General features: G+C 42.0%; 1 protein-coding gene across 3 annotated transcripts in view; it reads right to left on the bottom strand.

Annotated features, from left to right (window-relative positions):
* The window catches only part of pde11a (phosphodiesterase 11A), a 240,910-nt gene extending 225,990 nt beyond the window's left edge, over positions 1 to 14,920 (bottom strand). The window contains exon 1 of one of the 3 annotated variants that reach the window (XR_010002350.1): positions 13,430 to 14,920. Coding sequence is in view for 1 of the 3 variants with exons in the window: in XM_062969150.1 (XP_062825220.1) it covers positions 13,430 to 14,209 (780 nt within the window). In the remaining 2 variants the exon portion in view is untranslated. The remainder of the gene's footprint in view (positions 1 to 13,429) is intronic. The other 2 variants (XR_010002351.1, XM_062969150.1) reach the window with 2 other exon arrangements.
* Between the last annotated feature and the right edge of the window lie 471 nt (positions 14,921 to 15,391).

Here is a 15,391-nt window from a genome sequence, read left to right as displayed (position 1 = left end):
ACAGGTTACCCAAGGAGCATCCAAGGAGTACCTATGGCCCTGGGACTGCAAGTGGAACACCCTTAATGAATCCTTGGTGAGAAATTAGCTATGTTCCAGTTTTAGCAAAAGGAGGACCATATGGCTGGGTCCCTAGGACCAGGTTACATCAGCAGCCTGGCTGAACTAAATGAGGATCCAATACCTAAGGGCTGTATTTGAAAGAGATGAATATCCTGCTGAAGCAGTTTAATAAATATTGTATCTTGCCCCAGATCCTAGTCATGAGTACTTCGTAGCCCATCTGCTCTCTCTGGCTTCAAATGAAATACTTTCAAGCAGGGATTAGCAGATTTCCATAGTGAGCCTGTCCAAAAACCAATAAACAAATGGCTTCAAGTTTCATATTGCTTCCCCCAAATCAATCCACACCTATTCTAAATAATGGAAGTTGGAATAACAGGAAGATGACTTATCCCTCCCAGCAGACACACATACACACTAGTAATTTCACAGATTGGAAGATTCTCTAATAAAATGTTTAAGTCTCTAAATTTACAACTATCCCTACAACTTTATAATAATCTATAATGTTGATGTTAAAATATTGTAAAGCAATGCTTTTGGGTTGGAAAGATTAGCCAGGAAACTTGCCTGACTGTATTTACTCAGTCTTCGAGAAGGCTCTTTCTGTATCCGAAGAGGCTCTTTCCATGTTAGTGAACCCCAGTTTACTGCACAACAAGCAGCCTTCAGACCAGGTAAAAACTGAACAGCTCAAATTCTTAACCTGACCGAGTATATCAAGGAAGGCTATGAGAAAGGCTGCATTACGGGAACAGTTTTTGTGGATCTTATGGCAGGCTATGGCATGGTATAACATAGGAAATTGCTGCATAAAGTCTACCATATCATCAAGGACCATGATTTTACAGAAACTAGCCAGACCCTCCTAGAAAACCGCATCTTCTATGCAGAGTTTCAAGGCAGGAAAAGTAGATGGAGGAGACAAAAGAATGGTCTACCTTAAGGCAGCGCTCTTGCACTGACCTTGTTTAACATTTTACTAACAGTCAGCCACAGCCATCACAAAGGGCTTTATATATGCTGATGACCTTGACCTACCTGCACAAGTAAAAGACTTTGAAACAGTTGAAAAGCAACTTACTGATGCCCTGAAAGATCTCTCCAGCTACTACAAAGATACCCATCTGAAGCCTAACCCCACCAAGATACAAGTGCTTTCCACCTATATAACCATGAAGCCAACAGGAAATTGAAAGTTACCTGGGAAGGCCAAGAGCTCAAACACTGTTTCCACTCCTTGTTCTTTTGTTTGGAATTGAGTCTTGTCCAGATATTTGGTCTTGCCTAATTACAGGCTGTGACATAACTGTTTCTTCTTGCTGCACTTTTGGCTTTATTCCAAAGGTGGGATTCAGAAACTCAACAGAATTAAAATTAATACATTCTAATTTCTTTTGTATAGACTCTAGCTTGGAGCATATCAAGTTTAGAGAATCTAGAGTTAAAAATATTTGTTTAGCAAACAGTTCGTAAACAGATATAGACTCCTTATGCTCAGTGGAGTTAATCACAATGCTACTTTCAGCATCTGTTTTCCCCTTGTCTTCAGTTAACACATCATAGCAGCTATCGTCTGAGTTGTCTTGAAGTAACTCATATTTATTGCTGCAAAAAAGGTCAGATGTAGAATCGTCCTTTGGCAAAGCCTCTCCTTTCATTACCAATTTACTTGCTTTGCCATTCTGTTTGCCTGGGGGAGGTCTTTCTCTCTTCCTTTTTCCTATTGCAAGTTAAAAGATAATCAATATGTCTTGCCAGTGATTAAAAGCTATGATCAGAATAAGAATACAAATATAAAAGAATAAAAACTCCTTGCCTCCACGTTTCTTGTAGGTAGCGATAGAACCATCCGGTAAAGAAGGGGAAAATCTTTATCTTGCCACAGATATCCGTAGGAGGACAACTCAAGGGAGACACCGAGTCTTCTGCTAAAACAATTTTTCAGAGTTTCAAATTAGCTTAGATAAATTGTCACTCCTTTTTGTAAAAGTCAGGAAATTATCTTGTTAGCATTCCTCAGCCTTCAGACTATTTAGGATTCTTAGTTTTAGAAAATCTTAGTCAGTAACCCATGGAGTTACGTTATCAGGGTGTTATACTCGGCACCATCTTTTTTCACCTCCTGTTTCTACTCTAAATATCATGGCATTATCTTAGACCGAACACTAACATTTAGGAAACACTGTGTGAACACAAATCACAAAGTAGCTGTGTGCAATAACATCTTGCAGGAACTTACTGATAGCGCATGGAGTGCAGCAGACACAAAATTAATAAGAACATCAGCCCTTGCCTTGTCTTACTCAACTGCTGAGTATGCCTGCCCCATCTGGCATAAATCTGCCCATGCAAAGCAGGTGAATATAGCACTGAATGAAACATGTAGAATAATCACAGGATGTCTTAAACCTACACCTGTGGATAGACTATATAAGTTAGCTGGCATTGACCCTCCCCCCCCCCCTCGATGTGCGACGGGAAGTTGATGCCAATTGTGAGAGAAATAAGGTTGAACAATGTGAAAGCCACCCACTGTATCAGCCTCCTCCCTGTAGATTTAAATCAAGGAAAAGTTTCATGAGAACCACCACCTCTTTTAATGTTTTTTCAGCAACAGCAAGAATATCCCTGTGGGCAAAAAATCAAGCAATTCCAACTAGATGGCCCCCCATGAGGGTCTTTCTCCAGGGACAAACAAAGAATGGGAAATGTGGAAGTCCCTGAATAGACACAGAAGTGGAATTGACAGATCAAAAGACAGCTTGGCAAAATGGCACTACCTAAAAGAATCCTCTATCTTGTGCGACTGTGGAGCACAACAAACAACTCAGCATCTGTATGCTTGCCCACAGTGCCCTCCCTCATGCACAGAGGAAGAACCGTTTAAAGCTACAGACAAATGTAGTCGCTGTTGCCCATTTTTGGTGAAAATTATTTAGCTGCTTGTGCTTTATTTTTATTAGTTTTATACTTATTTGGGGAATGCTTTTGACATGAAATAAATAAATAAATGTTGATGTTTGTTCCAATCTTGTCTTCCATTTACTCACATATGATTTCAAAAGGAATAATTCTCAATCCATGGTAAACTGAGGAAACATGAGATACTCCCATGGATCAGTAATTTGTTAAGCAACATGACATACATCTTTGGTTTTAAATTTGAGAAGAACGAAGATCAATATTGGAGACATGCTATTCAATATATTTGTCAAATATGGAGTCAGGGGGGAGCTCTAAAGTAGCAGTATTTATTGACCAAACTATTCAGAGCTGTGAAAGCCCATTTTAAAAAAGGTTTTAAAAAGAACTCTTATAGTTGGTTGAATTAAAAATACAAATAATCTTCAGGCTAAGTGAATGTAAAATTATGTATATCATGGCAAAAAAACTAGCTATGTATCTCTATTTCTTGTTCTGGAATGCTGGCAACTAATCAAGAAAGAATAATAGCAAATCAAATTGTGATAGCCATAAAAAAATTCCATGGACTATTTTAGAAAATAATTGAAAATAAAACACCCTATGTTGTATGTGAACTCTCTTTGAAGTCTAGTGGACTCACCTCAAAATGAGACAGCTAGAGTAAGTACAAAATAGAGCATTTTTTTAGCACTAACTCCCTTTTAAGAAAAAGGGACAAAGAAAAACCAAGACTCTTTAAATTTTGGAGGCGAGGAAGAATGGGATGGATAAGATTTGTAAAAATATGCACCATATAGGCAAATTAAAGAGGTTTTCTCTTCCTCCTGATGAACCCCATGGTGTTATTAGAAGTAGATTAGGGACAGCCAACTTATGTAGTTCACTGCAACAAGGGATGGGATAATGGCCATTGTAGGTTAGATGTTTGGAAATTTTATGGCTCATTTAATGGTAACCAGATGGATAATTGACAGCTACATGGGTAGTCAATAACTAAAAGGAACATTCAGTTCAGAAACAGGATGCCTTTAGACAACTGTTGCTGCATAGCAACAGTAAGGGCAAGTTGTTTTCCTTCTGCCCTGTTTATGGGCTTTTCAGAAACAGAATGGCTTTCCTTACTGCCTAGCCTTACAGATACTCCCCACTAAACATTTTCCTGTGCTTAGGAAGGGATGAAAGGGGAATCTCTCATGAAGCAATGTGGATTTTCACTTATTATTTGTCCAGTAAGCAATATTTCTTTTACTCTTATCTTCTTTCACTTTCACAGATATAATTTTCAGGCTCAGCTGATCTTAATATCACATATTCTTTTCTCTTAATAAGAAAAAAGTAACTAGGACTTCTGGGAGCTCCTAACTGATGTTTTAAAAGAGCTGGATGTTTGTGTGGCTTCAATTCATCTTATTATCTTTTTGGAAAAGACAAAACAGAATCTTGTTAACTTTAGCTTGTTCATTTTAGCACAAACTCAATTTTAATTAATTTGACCACCATATATCCACTCTATGCACAATATCCATGTGTATTTAAATTGAAGTACCTGTATCATGGCAATAGGAATGTCAAACCTTCAACACATATGCAGGATTTGATGCAATTAATACAGAGTGGCTACTATTATCTCATTCTCTACAGATGATCACTAGGAAGTTATCTAGTAATTTTCTAGAAATAAGAACCCCAAGCGCAAAATACATGCACAGCACATGAGCTTTTAATGATACACATATGTAGAAATCAATACACGTGCAAGCAGTAGGCAGAAATCTAGTTTGTATTTAAAAATACTGCAGTAATATTACAATGCATTATGCATGTGTGGGTGCGTGTGTCATTACAGATGCTTTCTTCAGAACCAACAAACCGACACAGGTTTGTTTTTTTAACTCTAGTAGCTAAGCTAAGTATGAAATTTAACCAGGAACTACAGTGGATCAGAAATGCCCTTGGAGCAGATTCACAGAATCCCGATTTTCCCTTTTGATTGAATTTGTTCATGGTAAGTAGAATAATTCCTAAGAAGCCCACACTAATTATTGATACATCACTACAGAACTGCATTTTATGAATGAATGATGACTTGCAAGATTATGATCTCTCTTTATAATCAACAAAGATGGATGGAAACCCTGACTTATTTTTCCTCATTGCTACACACAGCTGGTAAGCGAGAATTTGGTACAAATTGCTACAGACAAAACAGCCCCTTTCGGAGGACTTTTCTTTGAATGCTTTGGTGCTTATTTCTTTCTTTCTTTAACATTTCAAAACAGGGGTTTCAAACAATATGACTAAAACCTGCTCCACTTCAGCAAAGTTATTGGAACATATAGTTCTTGTGGAAAGTACACATCTTGTCTCAAACTAGATATTTACAAATTTGATGTATATTTTTCATCAAAGCTGGAAGCATAAGGAAATGCCTTTTTTGGACTATTAACTGCCAGAATCTCCAGCTGGCATGATCATTTTTTGTAGTTAAAAAGAAAAGAAATCTCTACATTCAGTTTTTTTGTTGTTCCAACCAACTGAATTCAGAACAAGGATGAGAATCATGTGATCTTCCAGATGTTGTTTGACTGCAACTCCAAGAACAGCTTGCAGTTGAAACACATGTGAAGAGATACACGACTCTCATCCTGGCTTTAGAGCATGACTTGGTGAACAGATTGAATAATTGTTTACTGCTGTTGTCAGGATTGTAAAGGCACACTTCAATCAACAAAGCCTCTGGGAAGTCTTTTATGTCTTCTCAGTCCTCTCTTTCCCTGCTTGTTCTCCATCTAGCTATAGTTTTTTTAGCAGCAATACTGTCAAGATGGTGAAGGAAGGCTTGAAAGATAGACAATGGCAGGTTGCAACACTGTCTGTGCCATACAATGTAATAAAGCTTGACCTGGGAAAGAATTGGACTCCATCCTAATTAATACTGCTGTAGCTCTGTGTGCCTGCCCACAATAGCAAAGATAAATAGTGGCTGCCTCCATAATCCTGTCTTGAGCATGCGTGAATAGTCTAACAAAAGAGAATACTAGGGAAGCAGATAAATCTTCTTGTTTAGTATTCCTACCATATTGAAAAAGCATGGACTTAAGTTTGGCCCTCAAAATGAAAATCATAAAATGATGAAAGAAGGTAGAAGAAGAAATCATTCCTGAATCATTTTGGAAGCTTTCAACTTAAAAATATTTCAATTGGCTAAGACAAGGTTTACCTAGTTTCATTTCATGTATGAATATTATTGTTAACTTTTGTACAAGAAGTTTGCTGACATATTTTGCCTGACTCATTTGTAATGTTTTTTGTAGCTACCTCTGGAACAAAATTTTCTATTAAAGAAGTAATATCCTGGAACGGATCTTCTTTGTTCACTGCATGTGCACTGTGTGCCTTCAAATCATGTCAGATCTATGGTGACCCTAAGGTGAACCTACCACAGAGTTTTCTTAGTAAGATTTGCTCAGAATAGGTTTGCTGTTGCCTTCCTTTGAGGATGTGTGACTTGTCCAAGGTCACCCAGTAGTTTCCATAGCCAAATGGGGATTCAGACTCTGCTCTCCAGTGTTGTAGTCTTACGTTCAAACCACTATACCAAACTGGCCCTTAACTGAGATATACTTATATATACCTACGTGAGATGATTTATCCTTTCCATGGCTGTAACCTAAACACCCTTGAAGTTCAACTGATCAAAGACAGTGAATGCATATGTATATGAGATGCGCACACACAGTTACATACCCAAGAATGCAGGCAAAACAGCCAACTCCAGAGTCCTAACTGTGTATGTGCTGTGTGCCTTCTAACCATTTCTGAACTATGATTTTTTTCATGTCACGAGTGACTTGAGAAACTGCAAGTCACTTCTGATGTGAGAGAATTGCCCGTCTGCAAAGACGCTGCCCAGGGGACACCCAGATGTTTGATATTTTTACCATCCTTGTGGGAGCTTCTCTCATATTCCCCGAACTATGATGACCCTAAGGTTAACTTATCTCAGGGTCTTCTTAGCAAGATTATGCTTTTTTTGTGTCAGGAGTGACTTGAGAAACTGCAAGTTGCTTCTGGTGTGAGAGAATTGGCCGTCTGCAAGGACGTTGCCCAGTTTTGATGTTTTTACCATCCTTGTGGAAGGCTTCTCTCATGTCCCCGCATTGAGCTGAAGCTGATCAGAAGAGGTTTGCTGTTGCCTTTCTCTGAGACTGAAGAGTCTGACTTACCCAAGTTCACCCAATGGGTTTCGATGGCTGAGAAGCAATTTGAACTCTGGTGTCCTATGGTATGTATGATGACTGGCATTTTCCCTGGCTGTAACCTAAGCACCTTGGGAATTCAACCGACCAAAAGAAAGGTAATGAATATGTATACATGTGTATTGCTCACATATAGGTACATACTCAGGCATGTAGGCAAACCAATCTTTGCAAGATTCATACTAACTGGGGCGGGAGGGTTGCAATATTTTTTTAAATTTCCAAAGGTCTTACTTGATCCCAAACCTTTTTGTTTTTTACAATATTTCAACATTACAACATCTTGCTTACACTTAGTTTCCAATATTCATAGTAATTGTGCCTGTATTGTGTTGTATGCCTTCAAGCCATTTCTTAACTATTGGTAAAGGTAAAGGCTTTCCCCTGACATTAAGTCTAGTCGTGTCCGACTCTGGAAGTTAGTTCTCATCTCCATTTCTAAGCCGAAGAGCCAGAGATGTCTGTAGCCACCTCCAAGGTTATGTGGCCGGCAAGACTGCATTGAGTGCCATTACCTTCCTGCCTATTGATCTACTCACATTTACATGTTTTCGAACTGTTAGGTTGGCAGAAGATGGAGCTGACATCGGGAGCTCACTCTGTTCCCCTGATTCAAACTGCTGAACTTTCGGTCAGCAAGTTCAGCAGCTCAGCGGTTTAGCCTACTGCGCCACCGGGAGCTTCTTACCTTTAATGACCCTATAATAATCTTATTGCAGAGTTTTCCTGGCAATATGTTTGCCATGGCCATTGCCTTCCTGAGCATGGGCGAGTGGTTTCCATGGCTGACCAGAGATTCAAAGTCTTGCATCTCCAGAGTTGTAGCCCATCGCTCAAACCACTACCACAAGCTGGCTCTTTTTAACTTGGATGTCCCGATGAACGCTGAGTGTCCTTTTTCCTGGCTGTTTTAAAGTTCAACGGACCAAAATGCATATGCACATGCATAGAATGTGTGATGCACACATAGCAAAGCAAACTAGCCAACTTCAAAGTTGTACTAACTTTATATGTGTTTCTGACCTAAGGTGACCCAATCACAGGGATTTCTTGGCTGAATTTGTTCAGATTTTGTGTGTCCCTGCCATCCTTTTAGCTTGTGAGCATATGACTTGCCTAAGGTTACCCTGTGGGATTCAAACTTTGATCTCCAGACTTGTCCAACATTCAAACCACATCAAGCTGGCTCTCCTACTTAAGATACCTGCCTTATAATGATGTCTTCCCACCTAAACACTTCTGATGTTCAAGAGACTAACAAGACAAAAACGCCAAATGGTACCATTTTAAAAAAATGAAAAATGAGTTATAGCTGACAGGAGTAAAATATTAGTATGCACAGATCAAAATTATCCCAATGTAGCAAATCACTTCAATAGAGGATTTGGAAAGTTGCATTTCATATAAAATAAATGTATATTCTCAGTTTCTTTTCTTTCTTTCTTTCTTTCTTTCTTTCTTTCTTTCTTTCTTTCTTTTTTTCTTTTTGGATCCCTGTAAAATTTTCTCAGATGAATCTGGAACTTTTTAGAAACAATTCCACATATGTGTATGTGTACAGGCAGCTTCCAAGTTATGAACAAGATAGGTTCTGTAGGTCAGTTCTTAAGTTGAATTTGTTTTTAAGTTGAAACAAGTTGAAACTGTTTAAGTTTTATATATATATATGCATACATAAGCTTTGGATAATATAGGGAAGGGTTAACATCCCTTTGGTGTTTATTTGGCTGCCTGTGCCCCTGTTCAGCAGATTTCACCTCACTTTCTGTCTCTTTGAGAATTAGATTTTGAAAAATGTGGCTTGTTGTGGAAACAAGGATTGGAGAGGAAGCCTCAGTGGAGGTGGCAGCAGTTTACAGAACCTTGGGAGCTTTTGTAAACGGAGGTTCATGTTTTTATACTTGATATAATATTATTAATTTTAGGTTGTATGTTATAATTTTGGTATATATGCAGGTTTAATTTGGTATATGTGGGTATATTTTAGTATACTGTATGTTGGTCTATGTTGGGTCTTGGATGGCCGATATTGTATTTGTATGTATAGTTGCATCTGGCATTGAATGTTTGCCTTTTTGTCATTGGAATCTGTCCTGAGTCTTCTCTCAGAGATAGGGCAGAATATAAATAAAGGTTTACTATTATTATTAATTGTATTATAACACAGCAAACAAAACAGATATGCTGGATTTCGTATCACAAAATCACAAGTCGAACACTTCCCAAGTGTCTAGGACTGTGTGATGTATTTTCGGATGATGCGCGCAGATCCCAGTAGGGTGGCCTTTTGCAGTTGGCAGATCGTGATTTTGTCAATGTCTATTGTTTCCAAATGCTGGCTGAGATCTTTTGGCACGGCACCCAGTGTGCCGATCACCACTGGGACCACCTGTACTGGTTTCTGCCAGAGTCTTTGAAGTTCAATCTTGAGGTCCTGATAGCGGCTGAGGTTTTCCTGTTGTTGTTTTCAATACGACTGTCACCCCCATGATAACTTTTTTCAGGAGTGAACTTCCCTTCCTATGGGTAGATGTCTCCCACTTTCCATTGTCTCAGTCCTGTTCTGAACTGTGAACAGGGCCAGCTAATCACCTCCCAACAAAGGATTCCCCAGGCAGGAAAAAGCCTGTTGAAAATAGCAACCTCCCAAGCCTTTCACTATTTCTTTGTTAATGTATATATTTGCTAACCTGTATTCTATGTGTATGTTGATTTGCCAGTTTGACTTACCTCTTTGGTGTGGAAGGGGCTATAGACATGCAATTGTACTGAGCATGTTCAGACTCGGGACTCCATTTTGTATTCAACCTGCTCAAAACCTCATTACAGGTGGATGTGTCTACATCGCACCTCAGTGGAGGTAGATGCACATTGCTGTTTTGGACTTCAATAGAGAAGTATGACTTATGGACTTCAGTGAGTACAACTACACCTAAAGACTATGGACAATTCAGAATGATACTCTGTGTACTCAACACAGAAAGAAGCTACATCCTATGTATAATGGAACTTTAATAAAAAAATGTGTCTGTATGGTGAATTCATTGTGACTAAACAAGATATGTTATTTTTCAAAGACTTTTTTATCTCTGTGTGCATATCTTAACTAAGAGGTTTCAAGGGAGTGTACGTATATCTTTTGGGCAACTGCAACTTCAACTTTAAAGAAACAACCAACCTCTGCTAACCAAATAAATTTTTGTAGTGGTACGTCTTTGTCCTTGGCAGTTTAAAGACATGCTTCTTCAGTTTAACAGCTAAATTACCTGTGTGCCATCACATGAATGCTTCTGAATATCACTTGATCAAAGGATTGACTTCTAACAAGGTCATGCTTTTCCCTAACTAGTGGTTTTCAAAAGGTGGTCTCCACATGTTCATGGAGATTCACATTTGCCAAACGGATGTGACATCATTTTTCCTTTTCAACAAGGTTATGATTGCCATTTATTTCCAAAGGGATATGTGCCCAGAGAGAGGGTGAAGTTATTTCCAATACAGTCAAGCTTTGAAGATACAAAGGTTGTGCACCAGCTGCGACTGTAATTCAAAAAGTCTGATTTGGCCATGGTGGTCCATGCCTTGGTTACATCCAGATTGGATTCTGCAATGCTCTCTACGTGGGCTGCCCTTGAAGACGGCCCGGAAATTTCAGCTGGTTCAAAGGCTGGCAGTCAGGCTTTTAACGAACATTAGCCATAGGGAGCACACAATGCCCCTACTAAAACAACTCAACTGGCCTCCGATAAGCTGCCGGTTCCAATTCAAGGTGGAGGTATTGACCTATAAACACCTATATGGCCCGGCCTATTTCTGTGATCGCATCTCCCCCTACGAACTGACATGGTCTTTAAGATCTGCTGGGAAGACCCTCCTCTCGCTCCTACCACTGCTGCATGCGGAGCTGGTGGGGACAAGGGAGAGGGCCTTCTTGGTGGTGGCCCCCGACTCTGGAATGCCCTCCCCAGAGAGATGAGGCAAGCCCCTACATTGTCCTCTTTCCACAACGAACTGAAAACCTGGTGGTTCCTGCAGGTTTTTGAGCAAGATTATTCCCTAGGACACTCCCCCCCCCCCCCCCCCGTTGTCAACTAAGACCCTGCTCTGCACTTTATGCACTCCCTAGCCCTATGATATTCTAATACACAAATTTTACCTATCCCTTATAATTGACCATGTCTACCTTGAAGTCCTGTTTACTGGTATTTGAATCCTTGGTGGAGTGTATTGATTTAGATTTGTAATTTTATGTCTGCCTTTAATAGAATTGTTTTGGTTCTGTCTTATGATGTTGTTTGTTATGTTTACTATGTTTAACTTTGTTGTATAGTGTTTTTGACAACTGAATGTTTTTTATGTTCATGTTGGAAACTGCCCTGAGTTTTCTCAAGAAGATAAAGCAATATATAAGTAAGGTTTTATTAGTATTATTATTCAATGATAATCAAGCTGGCCAATTGCAATATTCACACCTGCCTCCAATAGACAAGAGTTCTTTCTCCCACTCTGGACATTCCACAGTTATATAAATTCCACTTGCCTAGCTTCCAACAGACCTCACAACCTCTGAAGATGCCGGCCATAGATGCAGGCAAAACATCAGGAGAAAATGCTTCTGGAACATAACCATACAGCCCAAAAAACTCATACCAACCAATATAAATAAATTACAGTAGAGTCTCACTTATCCAACATTCACTTATCCAACATTCTGGATTATCCAACGCATTTTTCTAGTCAATGTTTTCAATACATTGTGATATTTGGATGCTAAATTCATAAATACAGTAATTACTACGTAGCATTACTGTGTATTGAACTACTTTTTCTGTCAAATTTGTTGTTTAACATGATGTTTTGGTGCTTAATTTGTAAAATCATAACCTAATTTGATGTTTAATAGGCTTCTTCTTAATCTCTTCTTATTATCCATCATATTTGCTTATCCAACGTTCTGCCAGCCCGTTTATGTTGGATAAGTGACACTCTACTGTATTATTATTATTATCTTTCCCCATGATAACTCTTTCAGGAATGAAGTTCCCTTCCTAGGGGTTGATGCCTGCCGCCTGCTGTTGTCTCAGCCCTGTTCTGAACTGTGACTGGTTTGCAGGGCTGTAGCCAAGGGGGGGGGGATTTTTCAGGTTTTTTAAACCTGGTTTACTCATGAATTTTAACTGATTAACCAAATCCCCATGAGTGTCCACTGAAGTTTATCTGTCTTGAGTGTCCACTGAAATTTATCGATGGAGCCTGATTTCTAAATTATTTTGCGTTATGGAACTACTCTTCATGATTCAGTAAAAAAAGTTTCAACTCTCTCCCACACCCCCGAATTTTTTTTCTGGCCAGGAGAGAATGCTTCTGGAACATGGCCATACAGCCCAGAAAACTCACAGCAACCCAATACAGTAGAGTCTCACTTATCCAACGTTCTGGATTATCCAATGCATTTTTGTAGTCAATGTTTTCAATATATCATGATATGTAAATATCATGTATAAATAAAGTTTTTTTATTACAGTAGAGTCTCACTTATCCAACATAAACGGGCTGGCAGAATGTTGGATAAGTAAATATGTTGGATAATAAGGAGGCATTAAGGAAAAGCCTATTAAACATCAAATTAGGTTATGATTTTACAAATTAAGCACCAAAACATCATGTTATACAACAAATTTGGCAGAAAAAGTAGTTCAATACACAGAAATGCTATGTAGTAATTACTGTATTTGCGAATTTAGCACCAAAATATCACGATGTATTGAAAACATTTACTACAAAAATGTGTTGGATAATCCAGAACGTTGGATAAGTGAGTGTTGGATAAGTGAGACTCTACTATATTTCCATGTACAACACTCTCTGGTATGTACATTTACCAATCCCGCATACTCTGGTGTTCTATTTGACGGGCATGCTTCCAAACAAAACATTTGCTAGGTCTTACTTTCAGGGGAGGCCTTATATTTAGCAATTCAGCAAAACCTCTACTAGGTCTTATTTTCCGGGGATGTCTTATTTTCAGGGAAACAGGTCCGGTATCTTCCCCACCATGATAACTCTTTCAGGAGTGAACTTCCCTTCCTGGGGGTCGATGCCTCCCACTTGTGAACTGTGACTGGCTTGTAAGCCGGGTGCGTGCGCCTGGCGTGGCCCCTCCTTCCCTCCTTCCCTACCTGGTAGGCGTCGGGGAGGTTGACGGTCTGCCCGTGCTCGGCCACGTAGCCGATGATGCCCTTTCCCCAGGGCACCTGGGCCTCGTTGGCGTCCTCGGCGGCGCCCCCGCAGCAGCAGCAAGGGAGCAGCGGGGTCCCGGCGTGCACGTCGAAGACCTTGGAGACGAGGCTCTTCTTGCCCGCGGCGCCGGCCTCGACGAGGAAGAGGGAGCCGCGGTCGGCGTCGACCATGAGGCAGACGAAGATGAGGATCTTGTAGCTGAGGGCGCGGAGGTCGAGCTCGTTGGAGATGTCCTTGACCAGCTCGAGGAAGAACTGCCGCTCGTTGTGCTGCTTGAGCTGGCGCTTGTAGTCCAGGGCGGTGGGCGGGCAGGCGGGCGGGTTGACGCGCGACTCGAGCAGGGCGCTGAGGATGTGGGCCGTGGTGGGCGGGAGCGAGCTGGCCTTGCGCAGGAGGGCCCGGCGGCGCGCGCTCCGGAGGGACGGCTCCTGGGCCCGCGCGCGGCCGGGCTCCTCGTAGGTCCGGTTCACGGGGATGGCCTTGGAGCGCGCGAAGCTCCGCCGCAGCTCCTTCTGCGAGGCGCGCCGGTGCAGGGCCCCGCTCTCCTCGGCCCACGCCAGCGGGACGGCGCCGGAGCTCCCCTCGGGCGCCTTGCTCCCCGGCAGCGCCTCCCGCTGCTGCTGCTTCTTCTTCAGCCACTTCTCCACCAACTCCGGGTGCCTGTCCAGGAAGTTTTCCACCGCCTCGGAGTCCAAGTCGTCGGGAGCAGCCGACGACATCGCCCTTTCCCTCACCTTTTCCCGCCAAAAGGGGAGGAAAACCCAGACAAGTATCCCGCCTAACACTCAAAAAGCGGTGCAGGAACTTGCTTTGAGTTTGCCCTCTCCACGTTTTCCCTCCAAAACAAAACCTTCAAAACTTTCGACGAAAGCGATCCTCCCTCATGTTGCTTTCCTCACAAAGCGAGGAAAAGAGAGCCCTGTTTTGTATTTTGCTACGAGGGGGGAAAGATAAGCTCTGCCTCGCAGCAAAGCCACGGCTGCGTTGCAATGCTTCACTCCTCTCTGAAGCCAAGTTTCTTCAGGAGAGCCCTGCATCCGAGTGGGAGCCTGGCTCTCCACCTTCGCTTGGAGACGGGCGAGGGAATAGCGAAGTTTCTGTTTCTTCAGGAAGAGCGAAAGGAGCAGTTTGGGACTCTCTCCACCTCCGTGAAGAAAGCCCGTCCGTCTCCCTAGCCTTGATAGTATATGCCGCCTTTTTTCATGTCAGGTGGGTGTTATTGCGCAGGGTTCTCTTCCCGCAGTCCTGAGTGAGAGAAATGCCCCTTTCCTCTGGCTCTGCCCGCGGAGCACTGAGAGAAAAAGGAGGCGGGAGGGCGGGGAAGCGGAGGAGGAGAGGAGGCGGAGGCAGAGCGCGGCACGAGCCAAGGCAGCCTCCTCCTCCGCCGCCGCCTCCTCCTCTTTCCCCAAAGGCGGTCACATCGACTGAAGCAGCGGGTGGGTGGATGGACAGGTGAGTGAATGAATGAAGGCTGCCCAAGAAGGCAGAAGGCTCTCTCTGGGGAAGGGGGAGTCTTCCTCGGCCTGGCATTGGCTCCTGAAGGGAAACAAACCTCTCCCGCCCGCGTCCCTGATCTCCCATTACATGGGATGCAGGCGCGCGCCAAGGATGCTGCCGGAGAGCCCACGGCTTGCCAGAAGGAGGCATTGGGAAAGGGCACTCACGGAGCGCCCTTGTGGCGCTGGAAAGAGAGAGCGGGTTTGGAAAGTATTGCACAGGAGCAGCGTTTTCAAAGAGGTTCCCTGCATCTCCGTGGCTGCATTCCACGCCAACACATTCTTTCCTTTGATTACACTATGCAACAACATTTGGAGAAAAAAAAAACAATCCGTGCCTGGGTTGCTGTGAGTTTTCCGGGCGGTATAGCCATGTTCTAGAACAGGGGTCCCCAAACTAAGGCC

Source organism: Anolis carolinensis, chromosome 1, assembly GCF_035594765.1.
Source record: "Anolis carolinensis isolate JA03-04 chromosome 1, rAnoCar3.1.pri, whole genome shotgun sequence".
NCBI classification, from domain to species: domain Eukaryota; kingdom Metazoa; phylum Chordata; class Lepidosauria; order Squamata; family Dactyloidae; genus Anolis; species Anolis carolinensis.
The sequence above is the reverse complement of the archived record's forward strand: the minus strand, read 5'-3'. Positions and strand labels throughout refer to the sequence as shown.